We start from the raw sequence: 23,053 nt of genomic DNA, 5'->3' as shown, positions 1-23,053 counted from the left end.
AATTTCCCCATGACGCCAACATTCTCAATCTTACATAAAAATCTAAAATCTTACAGTAGAAATATCTATAAACATACCCAAAACACCAAGATTTTTCTTTCCTTTTCTTGTTTTTAAACATGCGAAATGTTTCTGCTTTTGCTTTTTAAAATTACCCACATAGTCAGAGGACTCTTAATCAATGATCAACGCTAACATCTTTTAAAACCAAAATTACAACAAATCAGGAATAATTTGCAATGTTGGCTAAGTGTCCATTTTAATTAAGAAATTAGAAATAGGGAGTAAAAAAACAAAATTATTTTTCATGTATTTTAAGAGTTTCATTATTTAGCAGTTCTATTATGTTAAGTCCTTGGTTTTCATATTTCTTCCCTATTATTCCCACTTTCTTACTCTCATTTTAACCAATTGTATACAGAAGGAAAATAAGAAACTCAAATCTCTTACTTATGGTACATGAACAAAAAGCTAAAACAACCAGCTAAAATTAAATCTGTTCATGTAATCCATGTCCTCACTTACCAGAATAAAAATTTTTAGAGCACAAAGCCAAATAAATGCAAAGAAAAAAGAAAAAAAAGTCTCTCCTACACCAGAAAATATCCCCCCGCAAAGAGGTTTTTATGTCTGCAACTGTTCTGATTCTTTAGTAAACTTGTAGACTAGTCTTGTTACTGCATGCATCAAAGAACAATATTTTATTTACTTTAATGTCAAGAAAAATACTAATTGAGAAACAATCTAATCTGAATGCTTATTTTCAGTCGTTACATTTACCTCCTCCTTGACTTCTTCTTCCTCGGTCTCAGTGGATACAGAAGGCACCTTGGCCTTGTGCCATGATATTTGCAGCCGACGGTCTTTGAATTTTGACCCTTGGTTTGCAGTCTAAAATAGATTTTAGAAAAACACAAAAGTCTGTATTCAAATTGTAGACTATTTAAAAAGTGTAATGACTCGGGGAGGAAAATATTAAAGTGGATCTATACAATCTCCAGTAAGAGCTAGAAAAAGTGAAATCCCTTCCTCCCTTTTTAAATGTATTTAAATTCAATTAGTGAACATATAGTCTATCATTAGTTTCAGATGTAGAGTTCAGGTATTCATCTGTTGCACGTAGCACCCAGTGCTCATTACATCACGTGCCCTCCTTAATGCCCATCACCCAGGTACCCGATCTGCCCACCGACCTCCCCTCTAGCAACCCTGAAGTCCCCCCCTTTTTTTTTAAAGATTTATTTATTTATTTATTTATTTGAGAGAGAGAGACAAAGAGAGAGCATGAGAGGGGGGAGGGTCGGGAGGGTCAGAGGGAGAAGCAGACTCCCTGCCGAGCAGGGAGCCCGATGCGGGACTCGATCCAGGGACTCCAGGATCATGACCTGAGCCGAAGGCAGTCGCTTAACCAACTGAGCCACTCAGGTGCCCCTGAAGTCCCTTTTAATTAAAGAACCACACGTACTATTTTGCCCAGATAATTTATGATTTGTATTGATGTCATGTTAACTTTAAAACTTCCTCTTGGTTTAGATGATACTGTCACTCCACTTAAAAAAGTCATGATGAAAACAACAAATACTATTTTTTTTTTTCTGCTCATGATTTTATTGACATCAGGAGTATTGAACAAGGGCGCCTGGGTGACTTAGTTAAGTGTCTGCCTTCAGCTGAGATCATGTTCCCAGGGTTCTGGGATTGAGTCAGTCCCGCACTGGGCTCCCTGCTCAGCGAGGAGTCTGCTTTTCCCTCTGTCCCTCTTCCCCACTCGTGCTCGCTCTCTCTCTCAAAAATAAATAAAATATTTTTAAAAAGAGTATTGAACAAGATGCTAGGATTAAAAATCTTGATCCAGCTCTACCATTAACTGGCAAGTAACTGAACATAAACGAGCCTCCATAAGTTGCTTAATATCAAAGTATCTCAGCTTTCTTTTATTTTTTCCTATTTTAGGATTGCTCTAAGGAGTCCATAAGAACAATGTGAGTGTTCTATCCAAATGCACAAAACCATTGTTAGCACAATTATAAATATTAAAAGGCATTAAACCAAAAAACAAATTAATATACACCCTAACATACAAATTGTTAGTATGTAGCAAAGTATACAGCTATGCAAATGACACACTTGTTTAATCTCAAGCTCTTTAAAATTTAAATTCAGTTAATTAACATATAATGTATTATTAGTTTCAGAGGCAGAAGTCAGTCATTCAGTCTTATATAACACCCAGTGCTCATTACATCACGTGCCCTCTCTAATGCCCATCACCCAGCCACCCCATCCCCCCACCCCCTTCCCCTCTGAAACCCTCAGTTTGTTTCCTATGATTAAGAGTCTCCTATGGTGGGGCACCTGGGTGGCTCAGTCGTTAAGCCTCTGCCTTCGGCTCAGGTCACGATCCCAGGGTCCTGGGATCGAGCCCCGCATCGGGCACCCTGCTCCACGGGAAGCCCACTTCTCCCTCTGCCACTCCCCCTGCTTGTGTTCCCTCTCTCGCTGTGTCTGTCAAATAAATAAGTAAAATCTTAAAAAAAAAAAAAGTCTCCTATGGTCACCCTCTCTGATTTCATCTTGTTTTATTTTTTCCCCTCTTCCCCTATGATCCTTCTTCAACAAATACTATCTTAATACGATTGCTGGTCTTTAGCTTTGATAATCTACATAGTTAGACTGAAAACTTAAAAGTGTAATTTTTTTTAAATGCCTATTGCTGTCACAGCATCTCTTAGAGCCCAACCCATAGTTGATAAAGCTATTCCCACTTCCTCTTCTGAAATGCCATACAAGACAAGTACCAGCCATTCTACACATTCAACAAATGTTAAACACCTACTCTCCTAACTCAAGGTAAAATTACTCTGTTTCAAATGTATTTCTTAGTACTACCACCCAATTTCTTCCCCCCCCCCAAGAAATTTCATTAAGAGAAAGCAAAAATTTCAAAGAAAAAGCAAGAGAGACAAAAGAATAGGGCCCCAAAGTATCACTAAAGTGAAAGCTCAGTCATTCCTACAGCTTTTCTATCAATGATGCTAGATTGCAGAACATCCCCAATTCTGGGTTCAATCCTGAAAAATGTAATAGAAATGGTTCTTTCTAAATATGGGGGTTCAGTCTAGTTTTTCTAGGAAAAATGCTGATAAATGTCATTAAGCTTTTGCCAAATGTTTCCACAAAACACTCAGATCACTGCATGTTAAGAGTGTATGTTCTGTCAAATAAAATCTTAAAAAGGTGGGGGTGCATGGGTGGCTGGGTCAGTTAAGCATCTGCCTTCAGCTCAGGTCATGATTCCAGGGTCCTGGGATCGAGCCCCATGGGGGGGACTCCCTGCTCAGCGGGGAGTCTGCTTCTCCCACTCCCTCTGCTGCTCCCCCTGCTTGTGCTCATTCTGTCAAATAAATAAATAAAATCTTTTTAAAAAATTAAAAATTAAAAAAAAAAAGAGTAGTGCATGTTAAGCCAGATCCGTAACCAGTCAATTACTGTCTGCACAGAAATCAGCCTGTGATCTAAGGAAAAACTCTATTATCCCTGTGGGGGCTGCATTTTTATACCCTGATACCAAACATTTTAACTCAATGGGACATACTAAAATGATGTATCAAAATGGCCCCATCCAAATATATATTTACCATCTTTTTTAAAAATCAAGTAGATGCTAAGAGAGTAGCTCTCATCACCAGAAAAAAGAGAATTCTTACTATGTAAGGTGATGGATGTGAACTACACTTATTTTAGTAATCATTTCACTATATGTACAAATATCAAATTATTATGTTGTACAACTTAAACTAATACAATGTTGTATGTCAATTAGATCCCAATAAACTCGGAGAAAAAATCTGGTAATGTGTGTAGTAAACATCTTTTGCCCTTATTTGTTTAACATACACAGCCCAATTAGAGAGACTTTTTCACTATTTTGCTCACTTCGGTATTACTTGAATTCTTTCCAGCATTACTGAGGTAAAACTGACAAAACTGAAGGATATTTGTAAGTGTAAAACATGATGATCTGATATACATATAAAGAGTGAAGATTCTATCTAGTTCATTAACAACACATTCATCACCTCACCTAGTTACCTTTGTTCTGATGAGAATATTTAGGTTCTACTCTCTTAGCAAATTTTAATTATACAATACAGTGTGATCAACCATAGTCACCTTAGACTTTGTTATTTAAAAATTTTAAAAAAGATATATTACTTTTATAACCACAGAAAGTGATGAAGATTTTTTAACCTACATTTACTGGTTTGCCCTCCAAAGAAGGTAGCAGTTCTATCCTCCAAAAGGAATTTTAGGGCATTAAATGTACTGCATATAAACTACTGGAGGAAAAATTAGAAATTTACTTTGTATGCAGTCAGGAATTAAGAATATATAACTCCCACAATCTAACTTACAACAATAAACAAGATTAGTGATTAAAATTTGTACACATATACAATGAAGGATCTAGAAGAATACTCCTATCAATAGTGTTTGTAAAAATAAAGCGAAAATAACCCAAATACCCATCCACAGGAGAACTGAAGAATAAACTATGTTATATTTATAAAACTGAAAATTATACAGCAATAAAAATGGCAAACTATTGTTACATATGACATTAATGAATCTTACAAACATAATGTTAAGGGAAAAAAGCAGACACAAAAGAATACAGACTGTGTGGTTCCATTCATATTTTTAAAACAGAATAATATTATCACCTTTAAGAACGCACATTTAGGTGATAAAACTACAGCTGGTTCTCATTATTCGCACTAGTCGTATGAAGTTCACTGCAAGCACAGAATTAGCAAATACTGAACCACTGCTCCTGGGGCCAAGAGAGGGTTAGGTTCCTATGAGCCTCTGTTCAAAATATTTTCTTCAACTGATCAATACATAACCTTGTTTATATTTAAAGACACCTTATTTAAAATACACTGTTGATTCACTGACATTGAACTCAGCTAAAAGCACTCATTCCTGAACAAAGCTTACATAACACACGGATCTTCACCATAAGGCACATTGCAGCCTTCTTGAAGTTTCAACAGTGCACTTGAGAACTACACTTCGGGGGGGCATTTCAAATAGCAAAATCACCAATGAAAAGCACAAAAATGAGAAAAATTTGGTACTAAATAGACTGCAAAAAGGACAGCTGTTTACAGTATGAGAGCTGAAACAAGAAGGGCAGAGCATCACTTTATTTGAACTGAGCTGGGAACACGTGCATCTGGTATCTCAAATTTTTCACAGCTCTGTCAAAGTCTGAAAATGACCACAAAAGCATCTTGAATATTGATTTTTGATCTTACAAATAATTTTAGTAGGTAGGTTAATGTGCAAATGCAAAATCCATGAATAATAAGGATCAACTGTATAACAAAAGCAAGGAGGTGATTATCATAAAAAGTGAGGAAAATGGTCACTTTTCTAAGGAGGAGAGAAAACAGTGACTGGAAGGGGGCTGGGAATATTCTTTTTCCTGACCTGAGGGGTAGGTATATACACATTTATCTTCTGCTAAATCACTGAATTATATACATTTCTACTTGGTATAGTTTGTTTCAGTAAGTATTTTAAATTGAGTATTATCCTTATAATTTCAAGAAAACACCGAACAGCTAAGATATTTATGTTAAAAAAGCAAGGCTTGAAATGCAGCTCTGTATTTATAATGTAAGCCTACTCTGGTAAATTTTTTCAAGTGAGAGACTTTGTGTATATATTCTTGTATTAATAATTTTTTTCTGCACAGCTATTTACCTTTTAAGAGTAGGCAGAGATCAAGAAAAGGGGAGATTTTTACTTCCAATTAACCATATTTTAAACTATTTGCATGTACTCTTTTGTTAAAAAGTACTTTAACAACTTTAAAACTAGCCTCTAAAATGTCACGTATCTATTAAAATACGTAATTTTTCTATACCCACATATATATTATCTCACACACATATCTATAATATGGCTTGAAATAATGAAATAGTAGGCAAAAGTTAGCTCTCCATCACTATGGGACAGTTTAAATCCAGTGTGGTACATCGATGCAACGAAATACCATGCAGCCATTAAAAAGAACAGAGCAACACCACGTGCACTCATATAGCATCATCTCTATTAACAAGCTAACACATATTAAATGAAAAATGCACATGCAAGAGAGTACTGTTTAACATACCACCATTTGTGTTAAAGAGAGACAAAATAATACATATACACAGAAAGAATATCTTCAAGAAGATATGTAAGAAACAGAAAACAATAAATGCCTATGGGGAGTGAAACTGAGTGACTGGGTACAGAAGGAAACCTTATCTTTCATTGCATATACTTTTAATTCTTTTACACTTTGTACATGTGTGCCGCCCCTCAAAATATATAATTCAAAAAAAATTATATACTGATAAATAGGTGAATATGAGAAAATCAATTATAGGCAATCAATGAAAAGTTACATGTAGTAACTCAGAGGTACTTGGAACCTTAGAGGCAGAAGTTACGCAGAGAGAGATTTATCTAGGCCAACCATTTTCCCAGATCACAAACCGATGCCAGTTCTGTCAGTCATCTGACTAGCAATCACCTGACAAGCAAATATGAAAAAACAAAACTCAAATGCTATTGAGGATATAAGCAACAGGTACTCTTATCCAATGTCACCGCAAGTATGAATTAGTACAACATTCCTGCAGGGTTATTTGGCAAGCTGTCCCCAAATTTTAAATATGCATGCCTTTGATCTAGTCATCTCACTCCTACAAACCAAAGTAAAACAAGGTTCTCAACTGAGACAGTAACATTACCCTGGGGGCATTTTGGGTGTCACACAGACCAAAGAGCACTTCCTGGCATTTAACAGCAGTGCCAAAGGTCTTGACATGTGCAAGACTGTCCTGCATAACAAATTATTCTACTCAAAATCGCCAAATCCAGTAAGATGTTATTAACATTGTTCGTAACAGTGAAAAAAATGGAAAACATGCTAGTCATCAAATGGCAGTAAGTATCAGTAATTCACAAAAGATCTACCACTTTTTTTTTTTTTTTTTTTTTTTTTTACCAGGCCTGAGGAAGGGCAGTCACTGAAGTGCTATTCAGAAGTTTCTCTGAATGTTAAATGCGGAGAAAGGGTAACTTTTGTTCTGGTAAACACAAAAGCTATTACTTGTCAAACAATAAGGTATCACTTTCATATACAGTAAAACTCTCAAATATATTTCCACACACTTGGAAGATGGGAAAGGGTAAAAACCGTATCTAGAGAGGCTACAGGGAAAATCTAACCATATGTGAGAAGTCTTTAGTAATTACAACAGAAGTATTCCATTGTCTTACATGGAAGTTCCAGGCATGAAGAAACAGGCAAATTAGAAGTTCTTGCCAGTAAGAACACAAAAATTTGAATGAATTACATAAATATTTTTGGGAGTATAGAAACAGACTTCTAAACCTTTTTACTTTCTTAAGACTCAAAATGCTCTCTGGCTACAGACAGGAGAGTGCATTGCATCCACAGTATACAATGATACTAAAGTGATTTATTTTTTAAAGGCATAAATCTGTAAGAAAAGAGAAAATAGGAGAGAATACAACACAGCCAAAAAAACTGGGGAGCTGAAAAGCAAAAGGATTAATGTCAATATATAATGCTTATAATTTAAAAATCAAGAAGTAACAGTAAAATCACATTATTTAAAAATGAAAAAATACTCAAAAATTCAGCTAAAAGATTTAAAAGTAGACACCCTTAAAGAAGAGAAAATGAGAAATCAAGCAGGAGAATGTTTAACAACTCTGTAGATATAAGTTCATTTGGGTTTTCAAATGATGTACACCTATAACTCTTAAGAAAACTAAAACATTCCTATCAAAAGAATCTAAGGTACTTAAAGTTGTTTGCTTCTTTCTGTAACTAAAATGCTTTCCAAGTATTCTTCAATGAACATCATAGAAGACACTGTCTTGCAGAAGAATGAAACTGAACCATTCTCTTTCACCAAACACAAAAATAAACTCAAAATGGATTAAAAACCTAAATGTGAGGTCTGAAACCATAAAAATCCTAGAAGAGAGCTGAGGCAGTAATTTCTCTGCTATTGGCTGTAGCAGTGTTTTTCTAGATAGGTCTCCTGAGGCAAGGGAAATAACAGCAAAAAAAATTCTGAACTACATCAAAATAAAAAGCCTCTGCACAACGAAAGGAAACAATCAATAAAACTAAAAGGCAACCTATAGAATGGGAGAAGATACTTGCAAATGACATATCCGATAAAGAGGATCCAACATACATAAAGAACTTATAAAATTCAACACCCCCCCCAAAACAAATAATCAAATTAAAAGATGGGCAAGAGAAATAAACAGACATTTCTCCAAAGAAGATATCCACATGGCCAACAGACACATGAAAAGATGCTCAGGGGCGCCTGGGTGGCTCAGTCGTTAAGCGTCTGCCTTCAGCTCAGGTCATGATCCCAGGGTCCGGGGATCGAGCCCCACATCAGGCTCCCTGCTCAGCGGGGAGCCTGCTTCTCCCTCTCCCTCTGCCTCTGCCCCTCCCCCTGCTTGTGCTCACTCTCTCTAATAAATAAAATCTTAAGAAAAGAAAAGATGCTCACCATCATTTATCATCAGGGAAATGCAAATCAGTATTACAGTGAGGCACACCTATCAGAATGGCTTAAATCAACAACACAAGAAACAACAGGTGCTGGCAAGGATGTGGTAAAAGAGGAAGCCTCTTGCACTGCTGGTGGAAACGTAAACTGGGGGCGGTCACTGTGGAAAAGAGTATGGAGGTTCCTCACAAAGTGAAAAATATAACTACACCTCTGCCCCCCAAAAATAAAACTACCCTACAATCCAGCAATTGCACCACTGGATATTTACCCAAAGAATACAAAAACATTAAATCAAAGGGATACATGCACTTCGACATTTATAGCAGTATTATTTACAATAGCCAAATTATAGAATCAGTCCAAGTGTCCACCGACTGATGAATATAAAAAGATGTGTTGTGTGTACACACAAGACACAGACAATGGAGTATTATTCACCTATAAGAATGAAATCTTGCCATTTGCAATGACATGGATAGAACTAGAACTAGAGAGTATTGTGCTGAGCAAAGTAAGTCAAAGGAAGACAAATACCATATGACTTCACTCTTATGTGGAACTGAAGAAACAAAACAAATGAGCAAAGGAAAAAAAAAAAAGAGAGAGAAAGGGGCAAACCAAGAGAAAGACTCATGACTATAGAGAACAAACTGATGGTTACCAGATGGGAGGTGGGTGGGGGATGGGTGAAGCAGGTGATGGGGATTAAGGACACTTGTCATGATGAGCACTGCATGACGTATGGAAGTGTTGAATCACCATACTGTATACTGGAAACTAATCTTATACCGTATGTTAACTAACTGGAATTTAGATAAAACCTTAAAAAAAAAAAAAAAAAGACACTGTCTTAGTTGTCTAAACCAACTACTTAATCTCTTTCCATTCTAATTGATTGTGATTTTTATCATTGGCCAACTGGCATATGGAACCATGACTGATTTAATTCAATCATGGTAATGGTTTCCTCAAGAGGGACTGGCTTACAAATGGGTAAGTAACAATTCTGGCTAAGACACATGAGGGCACAAGTGCTGAGTGAGAGTGGCGCATGTCAGGAGTCAGGTGGGCATGGAGGATGAGGGTTAAGGCAGGGATATTTTCCGGGAAGGTTATCTCATGATTTTAAAAAATGCGTAAGAAAGGTACTGTTCTTTTCTGCCTTTGGACATTCTTTTTAAATGCCATGAAGTTTGTGGTTGCTGCAGACATCCTGGTGTCACACCATGAAGAAAAAAGCCTAAGAACAAAAGCCAACATACTAGGATACTAGAGGAAAAATATGAAAAGAAGTTGTGTGCCTGAGTTTCTGAATAAATTAAACCTAAAACCTCCTTACCTCTAGATTTCTTGAAAAGAAAGAAAATAAATGTTCACATTTCCCAAGTTATTCATATTTTATTTGTAGCCAAACACTTCCTGAAATGCATGTATTACTTTCATAATCAAGAAGAAAAAAAAAATCAAGTTCCACCCTGTATCATTGAGTGCAACAGCTAAAACACACTACACCACAGTTCAAAAATCTTATAACTGATGAATACTACTTGAAAATGCCTAAGTGCATTTCAAGTATTCCAAACATTTAGTTTAAGTAACTCTTCTGTTGCAACTTGCCAAACCTCTCTTTTAATCAGGGGCAAAGGAAAGTACCTTAGCTCTTGTCCTGTCTGTGCCCTCAAGCAACGCTCTATGACTTAAAATTTTCATCTTCTGACCTAAATTTTAATATTAAAATACTTAGAGGGAATTCTTCATAAAGGCCTGTAATATCCTCAGATCTCTGTCAAATGAAAGATATATAAATAAGGACCCTTATTTTAAAAGTTCTTGCCAGACTGATTTTACCTTTAAAAACATAAAATTCTATTTATATGCTACATAATACTATTTTATATTTTTTAACTTAAATACTTAATATAAAAAGTAATATGATAAGCATATACCATCTCTCTGCAAACTACAGTCATCAGGCCAAATGTGGTCCAGTAACTTGTTTTTGATAGCCTGTGAGCTAAGAATGGTTTTTATGTTTTCAAAAGGTTATTAAGAGTGAAAAAGAAGTTGGGGCACCTGGGTGGCTCAGTCGTTAAGCGTCTGCCTTCGGCTCAGGTCAGGATCCCAGGGTCCTGGGGTCGAGCCCCGCATTGGGCTCCCTGCTCCGCGGGAAGTCTGCTTCTCCCTCTCCCACTCCCCCTGCTTGTGTTCCCTCTCTCCCTCTGTCTCTGTCAAATAAATAAATAAAAATCTTAAAAAAAAAAAAAAAAAAAAAAGTGAAAAAGAAGAGAGGCACCTGGGTGGCTCAGTCAGTTAAGCGTCTGCTTTTGGCTCAGGTCATGATCTCAGGGTCCTGGGACTGAGCCCAGCATCGGGCACCCTGCTCAGCGGGGAGTCTGCTTCTCCCTTTCCCTCTGCCCCTACCCCCACGTGTGCTCTCTCTCCAAATAAATAAATAAAATCTTAAAAAAAAAAAAAAAGGGGAAAAGAAGAGCACCTGGCTGGCTCAGGTGGAAGAGCATGTGACTCTTGATCTCAGGGTCCTGAGTTAGACCCCCATATTGGCTGTAGAGATTACTTAAAATTTTTTATTTTCTTTTATTTTTTTAAAGATTTTATTTATTTATTTGACAGAGAGAGACACAGCGAGAGAGGGAACACAAACAGGGGGAGTGGAAGAGGGAGAATTCTGCAGGCACCCCGCTGAGCAGGGAGCCTGATGCAGGGCTCGATCCCAGGACCCTGGAATCATGACCTGAGCTGAAGGCAGACGCTTAATGACTGAGCCACTCAGGTAGCCCTACTTAAAAATTTTTTAAAATTAAAAAAAAAAAAAAAGGTAAAAAAGAAGAGGGAGAGGGAGGAGCAGGTGAAGGAGGAGGCGGAAGAGAAGAAAACTCAAGAGACAGTATATAGTCCACAAAAACCTAAAATATTTACTATCTGGTCCTTTACAGAAAAAGTCTGCTGGCCTCTGATATATGCTATTAAAATATTTATATATAGGGGTGCCTGGGTGGCTCAGTTGGTTAACCATCCAACTCTTGGTTTCAGCTCAGGTATGATCTCATGGTCATAGGATCATCATGGGATCGAGCCCCAACTTGGGATCCCTACTCAGTGAGGAGCCTGCTTCAGATTCTCTCTCCCTCTCTGCCCTTCTCCATGCGCATGCATGCTCGCTCTCATAAAATCTTTAAAACATTTATATATTATAACATATGCTTTATATTATATATAGTTCTCATTGTATGTTAGATATATTATGTATTTTAATATGTATATAGTTTAATTTACACATATTTTTTATATAAGCATCTGGGATCTAAAAGCCCAACATTAACACATATCCTCTAATTTGGTTTTAAAATATACAGTATAAAAACATGGGGGCGACTGGGTAGCTCAGTCAGTTGGGCGTCTGCCTTTGGCTCAGGTCGTGAGCCCGGGATCCTGGGACTGAGCCCCACATCGGGTTCCCTGCTCCGCGGGGCTCCGCGGGAAGCCTGCTTCTCCCTCTCCCACTCCCCCTGCTTGTGTTCCCTCTCTCCCTGTGTCTCTCTCTCTGTGTCAAATAAGTAAATAAATAAATAAATAAATCTTTAAAAAAAACCAAACCTAATATGGGGTGCCTGGGTGGCTCAGTCAGTTAGGCACCTGCCTTCTGCTTAGGTCATGATCCCAGGGTCCTGGGATCAAGCCCTGAATCAGGCTCCCTGTTCAGTGGGGAGTCTGCTTCTCCCTCTCCCTCTGTTACTCCTCTCCACTCGTGCTCACTCGCTATCTTGCTTGCTCGCTATCTCTCTCTCTCTCTCAAATAAATGAATAAAATCTTTAAAAAAAAATACTAATACTGGGGTGCCTGGGTGGCTCAGTCAGTTAAGCATCTGCCTTTGGCTCAGGTCATGATCTCAGGGTCCTGGGATCAAGCCCTGTGACCAGCTCTCGGCTCAGCGGAGAGTCTGCTTCTCCCTCTCCCTCTGCCCCCACTTAGCACGCTCTCTCTCTCTCTCTCAAATAAAATCTTTTAAAAAAACAACAAAACTAATTTTCATCCTAAACGTGAATGTGATGTTAAAAAGTCTGACTTAAGAAGTAATATATGTTCATTTGTAAAGCAAAGAAAATAGCTCCTCAGAAAGAAAGAAATGAAAAACCAACTTGAATTCTGCCAACTCAGAAATATAAATTTAACGGACTTTCATTCCAAGCTTATGTATAATCATCTTGTATCCCACTTTTTTTTAACCTAAAAGTCAATCCTGAGATTTTTCTCGTATTATTATTTAAAAACATGTTTTCCAGAGCAGCAAAATGCCACTGAGAATTTAGATTGATGCTTTTTTACTATTACAAGGGGTGCTATAGTTAACATCCTTACAGCTCTTATTTGCAGACAACCATAATTCCCTTATGATAAATTCTTAGAAGTAGATTACTCGATAAAAGAATAAACTGAAGGATTCCAGAATTAGGTCCTCATACTGCAAAACAGCTTCATTAAAACCCATCTACCATCTTTTCATACATATGTGGTTCATCCATGATCCTTTCACAATCATTAAGGACAGTAAAAGAATACTGAAAATATCCATGTTACCTTTGCCTTTGTGGGATATGAAATACCTCAAAGAAGAGTTACCCTTTATGTGTGCTAAATCTATTTACAATGCTGTCTAGGCATATATATTTCTGTAGTTCTTTCAATGAAAACATACTACACTGCCCAATTATCCATTACTAGGGTGTGTTTCTAGTACTTCAAGACTGTCTAATAGCACCCTATTAAAACAAACAACAAAATACCATCAAAACTGATGGCAATGTCTCCTTCTTGAAGTTACCTCACCTGCATTGGCTTTGTTTGCTCCTTCCCCAAATGCCTGGACATGCCCCTTTCCACAAACCAAATGCCATATTTCAGATTTATAAATATTTATACATGAAAATTGGTTATGAGATGCTCTAGAATGACCCCACTTATGAGAAAGACAGAGATGCATGTGAGCATGAGTTCTGGGCTAAAACTTAAACATCTACATATAGTCTCCAGAGACCCTCAAGATACAACACACAGCCTCCTACCTAACAAAGATTACCTTGTTTTTGTAACTAGAACTTTCTGCAAATTCAAATTTACAACAATTCTGCTTTACTTCAGTGTTGCTTCACCAGAGCTTGTAATGGGTCTAAATGCCCAACTTATTTGGCAAGGAGATATTAATTTTATGTATTTCAACATCAAAAGACAAAAATCAACATTTACCCTGCCTCCACAAGAATACTCTACACATGTGTAGTGCTCCTCTCCCTATTTTACTCCTCAAGAAGTCACTTTAAAGCTAGTCTCCCAGTTTACAAAAATATATGTATATACAACGGTCAGACTGGTGAAAGAAACTGACTCAAGAGTGAACAGAATGCAGCCAACAGAGCTCTCAAATCTGGACACTTTAACAACCCACTAGTGAAAAAGGATTAAGGGGCATCATACTAATAAGAAACAGAGTGAAGTCTTGCTCTTTAAGATTTCCTTCACCATCTTTAACACGTAATAGGGCTGAAAATGGGGGCGGCCCTCAGTCGGTTGAGCGTCTAACTCTTGACTTCAGCTCAGGTCATGATCTCAGGGTCGTGGGATTGAGCCCTGCGTGGGGCGGTGCACTGGGCACGGAGTCTGCTTGAGATTCTCTCTCTCTCCCTCTGCCCCTCCCCCCAACTCATTCTCACTTGCTCACGCTCTAAAAAATAATAAAAAAATAAAAATAAATAGGGCTGAAACGTTTTCTCCCAAAAAAGTCTGACGGGGCGCCTGGGTGGCTCAGTCGTTAAGCATCTGCCTTCGGCTCAGGTCATGATCCCAGGGTCCTGGGATCGAGCTCCGCATCAGGCTCCCTGCTCTGTGGGAAGCCTGTTTCTCCCACTCCCCCTGTTTGTGTTCCCTCTCTCGCTGTCAAATAAATAAATAAAATCTTTAAACAAAAAAAAAGTCTGAGGAATAGGGATCCCAGATGTTAACAGTCAACTGTGTGTATTTTTATCTTGGTTCTGCCACTTACTAACTGTATGATCTTGGCTGGTTTACTCTTAAGTTTTAAACTTTCATTTTCTCATCTGTATACATGGAATTTCACATGCACTTTATACAGTTATTTAAGATTAAATGAGATCATGTATGAAAACACTCTAGCACAAGTAACACTCAGTATTTATTAAATGAATGAGTGGAAAGAGGATATACTCTGTTTAAGGAGCAAATTAAAGACAGTTATCTGTAACAAATCTCTATTTGCATGTTTATCTAAAAGTGTTTGCCACTGTATACAGAATATAATGATACATGTCTCTTATCCTAAATAAATTCTTCCTTTGAATTCTGTCTTCGTCCCAGATTATTTTCACTTATTGACTATAAACACCTGGTAAACCATGTAATAACCTCCCCCCCAAAAAATCAAATATTTGCTTAGAACAACTTGTCACTACAAATGCATTTAGGTGGAGTATTATGGAATTACAAAGCATGAGCTGCTTCTTGACCTTCAAATGTATTAATAAGAATTTGCTAATACCCATTTTTTTTTTACAACTTGATTTTCTAATCTATAAAACATTTGACATTTATACAGAATGCAGCAAAAAAATGCTGAATACAGTGCTTTTAGAGCTGCATCTGTCTACTTTAAAAACTTACTGAGAAATGCTGAAGTAATTCATCTTTCTCCTCCTCAATGAATCCCCCAACTGATAGTGCTTTGGGGCGGTGGTCCACAACCATGTGATTCAGTGAGCCCCTTCCTCTTCCTCCACGGCCTCTGCCTCTTCCTCGACCTTGAGAGGACATGGTCTTTCCTCGACCCACAGGTAAAATACCTAATCGTGCAGCCTGAGTAACAACAAAAGGTAGAATATAATATACACTGTCAGACTAAAGCCTGGAAAACAGAGGAAGAAAAAAGTATTATTTGAGGTGTTAAATGTAGTGGGTAACTCCTCTTAAATCTCACCTCAACCTGTAACTGACTGAGTTTTTTCCGTAACTCTGTTGTGTCCTCTCCTGAGGATAGCCTCTTGTGAAGGTCCAGTTCAGTATCTAATAGTTCTTTCTGAGCCTTTGGAAAAATTAAGAGTAAAAATGTATTTGTTAAAAAAAAAATGTATTTGTTAGATAACATCTAAGATCTTATTCAGAATAGTATACTAACAAGATGACACACATCTCTTTTGGCAAAATGAGAATAAGAGGATGCAATAAACCTGAGTGTTTTAGGGAAGGTTAACTGTGCAAAAACACATAGAGAGTATACTGACATTAGTAAAGATATTAAGCAGTATTACTGCTTAAGATGACCTAAAAATCATACCTTGGAAACAGTCAACGAGAAGAGGGAGCTGAGAATAATTTTCTAATAATAAAGAGTCATAAATGAAACAATCAGGCAAAATAAATTACATAGGAAATATTCGTTAATGATACAAACATAAATAATAGCTACATAATTGCTTTCAGATTTGAACCCTACAACTATTGCCATTCTTTTTTTGGTGTGAGGGACAAACTATCCATCTTTAGATGGCGTGACCGTGAGAGAACTAACCCCCCCCATTTACTTTCTAACTTTTAAAATGTGTGTATGTTCCTTCTATAATTGGGGGACATTTCAATAAAAATATTTTATTACATTTTTTCAAAGCAATCTTGATGAAATACTTTATATCCCTCCAGTAATATAGAGAACCACAATTTCAACTGCATTATAATATTGTACATAAAAATTTGCATTCTATATATCTGATAAAGTTATTATTCTGAGTTCTCAACGGGCCAGAAATTAATCTAAACTCCACTCAGAGCTGTGGTATAATGGAACCACTGTGTACAGCAAGTATTCTCCTAGGGTAAGGAAACAAATGGCAATTAACAAAATTAGACTATAAATGATCTAGAACTTCTGATTAATCTTTTCAACAGAATGCCTCATTTTTACCCATATAAAGCCAATGATACCTTTTGAATATTAAAAGAGATGGTTCCACTGTACTATAATAGAAAAACAATCCATGAAACAGGAAAATACACTTTTTTTTTTTTTTTTTTGCCATCACTCTAGCAATTTCATCTTCAGGAAAGGGAACCAAAAATCCAGTCAAAAACACATCTTTGTTCAAAGAGGATATTACCACCTCTTTCAAAAAGCATACACAGAATATATAGAGACATTTTTTAAAAACTATTACTCTAATGGTCTCCCCATTAGACTATTAGCTACCTAAGGGTTTCAATGTACTTTCAAAGAGCCAAGCATATAATAGATGTTCAACAATCCTATGCTGACTGGAAAATGCAAATAGATACCTCTGTTTTTGTCTTTACTTTAGATGGTGTGGAGACTGCGGAAGATGTTTTTAATTCATCTTTCAACTGTGAGATCTTTTCACCAAGCTCTTTCAAAGTCTTCATTATGTTTGCTCTCTCTTCTGGTTTCATGTTTTTGTTCTTTTCTAGCTTAGATATTAGCATCTATAAAATAAACAGAAAAAAATAAAACTACACTTAGTAAATTTTAATATAAAAAAACCCTTATAAACTTTACTATGAGGGATATCTTTGTAAAATCCATTGTATCCATCAATTCCAGCAGGCAAATAATGAGCTCTTATCTTACCTTCTGACATTCTATTTGTTTTTCTAGCACTTCTTGCCTCTTTTTCCTCATGTCTTGTTGTAGCTTCAATGCTTCCTATATGAATACATTAAAAAAATTAGTAATGGATAACAAAATTTGCCAACATTTGCATACATTTCATAAAATACCAACTTATTTCTTCTGGGTCTTCCCTATGCTGTACAAGAAAAATTTTGCTCCTAATCAAAAAATAGCTGAAACCAGAGATGAAACCTTTAAGTTTATTTTCTGTATAAGAGTTTATAACTGTACTTTAAAAAATATTTAAAATGCCGAACACTGTATCTGTGACATTTACATTCACTTTTGAATGTATTTATGAAGAAGATGACATGACATGAATGTATTTATGAAGAAAAACAAGAGCTGTTCTCATCTGCCAATGTAATAAGCCAATCCTTATTTTTCAAGTTTAAAGTTTAAAAAATCTGAGATGAAGCTAGAGGACAGAAGTCATAGCAAATTCTATGGATTTCTGCCAGGAAAATATTGCCTCTCACCCCTCTCTGTTAATCAAATCTCTAATTATACTGAGACAATACATATAAATACCTATTTTATTTGAAAAACTCTATTTGAGTTTAAATCTAAAATGATAATGAAATTCAGAAGTGAGTCATATGAATAACAACTACAAAAATGTTTTACTTTATGTGAAACATTGTCTAACTTACAAAGCAAGAGAGGAATTAAAAGAGGAAATAATGAAATAAAACTGTCTGCTTCTTTACCTTGGAGGAAAAAACAAACAAAAGAGGACAACTCATTGTCGTTTATTTTTATACGGAAAAAATTCTTGCCTTGTGCTTAATGTAGCCACTGAAAGGCAATTGCAAAATACTTTTTTGTCTGTTCATCTCTTTTTTCCAAATGTACACTACATAAAGAAGCAGCTAAATAAACATTTTAATGTAGTTCCATAACAACATGAACTATTCAAATATGTTAACATAATCACTTAAGAATTCAATGGGTCGTTTCCTCTTTAAGGAAATTAGAATCAAGGCTGTTACCTGCTTCTTTTTAAGAACTTCTTGAACATCATGAGATTTAGACCCTGAACAAAGTTTTGAAGGTGTCTTTAAGTTTGAGGAGCTGTAAATCATTTTTGGATGGCCTGGAGCTGAAAATATCTATGAAACACAAATATAATTAAATTAAATTTTAGAAAAGCTTTCAAGTAATTTTTTAGAAAGACTGCATGTATTTTGTTTTTTTCAGGAGTTAAACTTTTTTTACATTTAAAAACTTCATTTATAAAACGAGTTTCTTATGTATACATAAATTCAACTGTCACTCAAATATAAAAACAAAAATTAATTTTAGCAATAATATTGTGTTTCAGAATGCAAACACATCATTCCTCTTCTCCTTATATTTTTTTAATTGAGAGAAAAAGAACTGCAGCCCCTTATATCTAGGAGCTGGCCAACTACTCTGAGTGAGGCCTTACTGTCCTGTTAAACAAAAACAATTTCACAAAATATCAACCTCCAACATGGCCACTCTTGGGACCAGGATGGGTCAAGACAAAAACAAGATCACTCCACAATCATTACTGAACAGACACAAAAAAGAGGAATACTATCTAAACAGTAAAAACGACTAAGTATCTCTCTAACCTGACTAACAGGAATGACTGCAGCTTCTTTACCAATTACAGCTTTAGCCTCATTCTAGTTTTCCCTCCTTCTAGGTTAAGACTAATTAAGACATTTGATCACAGAATTACTCGTTTCCTTAAACCCTCCTTCAAATCACCTAACACAGGATTAAGGTACTTTGTAATCATAATCTTATTACATTTAATCAAATGTAATAATCAAACATAAGTAGTTAGATCACAGATCTGAGCAAAGTGGTGGTCATCTCTACCGTGCTGGTTTTGGTATTTAGATTCCTTTCCCCTTCTGAACAGACCACTCTCCAGTCAGTCTTCCCTAAGGCTTAGCAGAACTACATGGTACAGTACAATCTCTCTGGTTCAAGTCTTTCCTAACACATGTTCCTCTTTTATTTTTTAATTAAATGTATGATATAAGGGACACAATATAATATTGAGAAGTTCATAGAAAACAACTGTGTAAATAATATCATTAAATATTCATAACCAAATACAAAACTTCTCTCAATCATACAATAGTTAACTGTCCTCAAAATTAAGCTACTTTAACTACACAAGAGTCTCTGAGGTACTGTAGGAACCCTACATAGCTGAAATTTATGTTTTTATTAAAAAAAAAAAAAGGCAACACCTACAATTTACTGAGCACTTAGTATGTATTAAACACTCCCCTTCCATGCTTTATTAACAGGAAATTTTTCAATCCCCACAGCAACTCAACTTATTGAAAAGGGAACCAATGTTCCCGAGTTATCTAATACAGCCAGTAAGAGGCAGGTCAAGTCAGTCGGGGCTGTCTGACTTCCAAATCTGTAAAATTGTCTTTGTTTTGGTATCTTTTTTTTTTTTTAAGATTTTATTTATTTATTTGACAGAGAGAGACACAGCAAGAGAGGGAACACAAGCAGGCGGAGTGGGAGAGGGAGAAGCAGGCTTCCCGCTGAGCAGGGAGCCCAATGCGGGGCTTGATCCCAGGACCCTGGGGTCATGACCTGAGCTGAAGGCAGACGCTTAACGACTGAGCCACCCAGGCACCCCGGTATCTTTTTATAATAGAATTTTTGAAACAAAAGAGTTATATTACCAATTTGATGTATCCATCACCAAGCACCAACAATTATCGGGACATAAAATACATTAGTTCCCCCTTATCCAGTTTGGCTTTCCATAATTTCAGTTACACGTGAGGTCAACTGTGGTCTGGAAACAGATGACCCTCTGACTCATCAGAAGGTCATCAGTAGCCTAACACTACGTCACAATGCCTGTATCATTCACCTCACTTTACCTCATCATGTAGGCATTTTATCATCTCACATCACATGAATAAAGATGAGTACAGTACAATATTTTGAGAGTGACCTCTCTTTTATTAAAGTATATTGTTATAACTGTTCCATTTTATTATTGTTGTTATTCATTTCATTGTGCCTAATTTATATATTAAACTTTATTATGCATAAGGATATACAGGAAAAGAAATAGTATATATATAGGTTTTGATACTATCTATGGTGTCAGGCATCCACTGGGGATCTTGGAAAGTATCCCCTGTAGATAAGGGAAGACCACTATAATCTTGTTTTACTTAAGTCCTCAACTCCACATTCATACCAAACACCATGTTGTTCTGTCTGTAAATATTTCAGTTGTATCTTTAAAGGATAAAAACCCCTTTTTTAAACATAACCACAGGGCGCCTGGGTGGCTCAGTCGTTAAGCGTCTGCCTTCAGCTCAGGTCATGATCCCAGGGTCCTGGGATCGAGTACCACATCGGGCTCCCTGCTCGGCAGGAAGCCTGCTTCTCGCTCTCCCACTCCCCCTGCTTGTGTTCCTGTTCTCGCTATCTCTGTCAAATAAATAAATAAAATCTTTAAAAAAAAAAAACAAACATAACCACAATATGGGGAGCCTGGGTGGCTCAGTTGTTAAGCGTCTGCTTTCAGCTCAGGTCATGATCCCAGGGTTCTGGGATCAAACCCTGCATCGGACTTCCTGCTCCGCGGGAAGCCTGCTTGTCCCTCTCCCACTCCCCCTGCTTGTGTTCCCTCTCTCACTGTGTCTCTCTCCGTCAAATAAATAAAATCTTTAAAATAAATAAATAAATAGGGGCGCCTGGGTGGCTCAGTCATTAAGCGTCTGCCTTCGGCTCAGGTTATGATCCCAGGGTCCTGGGATCGAGCCCCACATCGGGCTCCCTGCTCAGTGGGAAGCCTGCTTCTCCCTCTCCCACTCCCCCTTCTTGTGTTCCCCCTCTTGCTGTGTCTCTCTCTGTCAAATAAATAAAATCTTTAAAAATAAATAAATAAATAAACATAACAATACCATCATCACACTTAAAAGATAATGACTCCTTAATATGATTAGATATTCACATCCTAAGACTGTATTATAATTTTCTAAACATTTTTCCCCATTTGAATTGGGATCTATTAAGGTCCATCTACTGCAACTGGTTATATCTCTTTTAAGTCTCCTTTAAGACTGTTTCATTTCCCATCTCTTTCTTTTCCTTGCAAATTGCTGAAGAAACCACGTCACTCATCCTGCAATATTCACCAGAGAATTATACGATACTCTGGTAACATGTTCTGCTGTCCTATGAATTTCCTTTAAATTAGTGAGTAGATCTAGAGCCTTTATGACAATTTCTCATTCTTTGACAGGATTCTAGAAATCTCTAAATATCTTTTTTTTTAAGATATTTATCATCTGGAATACTGTCAGCCCCAAATCCGAGGAGAGCCATTTCTTCAAGAACCCCTGGCTCCTCTGAGTGCAGGGGGTAATTACCCTTGGAATGATTATTATTTCTAGATCTTTCCAGTGAGCAGATTTAAGAAATGTTCTAGAGTTTTTTACTGCTTATTTGTTTTTTAAGATAAAACCATCTGAATTTTATCAGTACAGTTGATCCTTGAAAAACTCAGGAGTTAAGGGGTGCTGACCCCCCATCCCACAGCCAAAAATCCACTTATTTAACTTTTGACTCCCCCAAAACTTAATAGCCTACTGTTGACCAGAAGCCTTACTGATAACATGAACAGTCAATTAATACATACTTTGTATGTTACATACTGTATTCTTATGATAATAAGCTATAGAAAATGTTTAGAAAATCATAAGAGAAAATACATTTACAGTCTTTACTGTAATTATTTAAAAACTCCATGTTTAAAAGAGCCCAGATGTCCATCAATGGATGAATGGATAAAGATGTGGTATTTATAAATATATATACTCAGCTATCAAAAAGAATGAAATCTTATGGGCACCTGGGTGGCTCAGTTGGTTAAGCGTCTACCTTCAGCTCAGGTCATGATCTCAGGATCCTGAGATCCTGAGACCCACATAGGGCTCCTTACTCAGTGGGGAGCCTTCTTCTCCCTCCTCCCTGCTCATGCTCTCTCTCACTATCTCTCTCTAATAAACAAAATCTTAAGAAAAAAAAACTTGTCTGAATAAGTTTAACACATAATTGTGTACCAGCAAAAGAATTCTTTAAAAAAAAAAAGAATGAAATCTTGCCATTTGAAACAATGTGGATAGAACTAGAATGTATTATGCTAAGCAAAATAAGTCAGAGAAAGACAAATACCATATGATTTTACTCATATGTGGAATTTAAGAAACAAAACAGATAAACATAGGGGAAGGGAAGGAAAAATAAAATAGTATAAAAACAAAGAGACCCATGGGCGCCTGGGTGGCTCAGTTGGTTAAGCAACTGCCTTCGGCTCAGGTCATGATCCTGGAGTCCCAGGATCGAGTCCTGCATCAGGCTCCCTGCTCAGCAGGGAGTCTGCTTCTCCCTCTGACCCTCCTCCCTCTCATGCTCTCTGTCTCTCATTCTCTCTGTCTCAAATAAATAAATAAAATCTTTAACAAAAAACAAACAAAAAAAACCCAAAGAGACCCTTAACTATAGAAAACAAACAGAGGGTGGCTGGAGGGGAGGTGGGTTGGTGGTGGAATAACCAGGTGATGGGCATTAAGGAGGGCACTTGATGTAATGAGCACTGGGGGTTATATGCAACTGATGAATCACTAAATTCTACCCCAAAATTAATAATATACTATATGTTAACTTGAATTTAAATAAAACCATAAATAAATA

General features: G+C 36.7%; 1 protein-coding gene across 5 annotated transcripts in view; it reads right to left on the bottom strand.

The window, feature by feature from the left end:
* Positions 1-23,053, bottom strand: part of RBM27 (RNA binding motif protein 27) — a 77,647-nt gene that overhangs the window by 5,946 nt on the left and 48,648 nt on the right. For all 5 annotated transcript variants that reach the window (XM_035014394.1, XM_035014397.1, XM_035014398.1 and 2 more), the window contains 6 exons: positions 18,325-18,444; positions 17,291-17,365; positions 16,981-17,145; positions 15,632-15,736; positions 15,319-15,510; positions 781-891 (listed from right to left, as the gene is read on the bottom strand). In XM_035014394.1, coding sequence (XP_034870285.1) covers positions 781-891; positions 15,319-15,510; positions 15,632-15,736; positions 16,981-17,145; positions 17,291-17,365; positions 18,325-18,444 — 768 coding nt within the window. The remainder of the gene's footprint in view (positions 1-780; positions 892-15,318; positions 15,511-15,631; positions 15,737-16,980; positions 17,146-17,290; positions 17,366-18,324; positions 18,445-23,053) is intronic.

Source organism: Mirounga leonina, unplaced genomic scaffold, assembly GCF_011800145.1.
Source record: "Mirounga leonina isolate KUSES-001 unplaced genomic scaffold, KU_Mleo_1.0 Mir_168, whole genome shotgun sequence".
Taxonomy (NCBI): Eukaryota; Metazoa; Chordata; class Mammalia; order Carnivora; family Phocidae; genus Mirounga; species Mirounga leonina.
The sequence above is the reverse complement of the archived record's forward strand: the minus strand, read 5'-3'. Positions and strand labels throughout refer to the sequence as shown.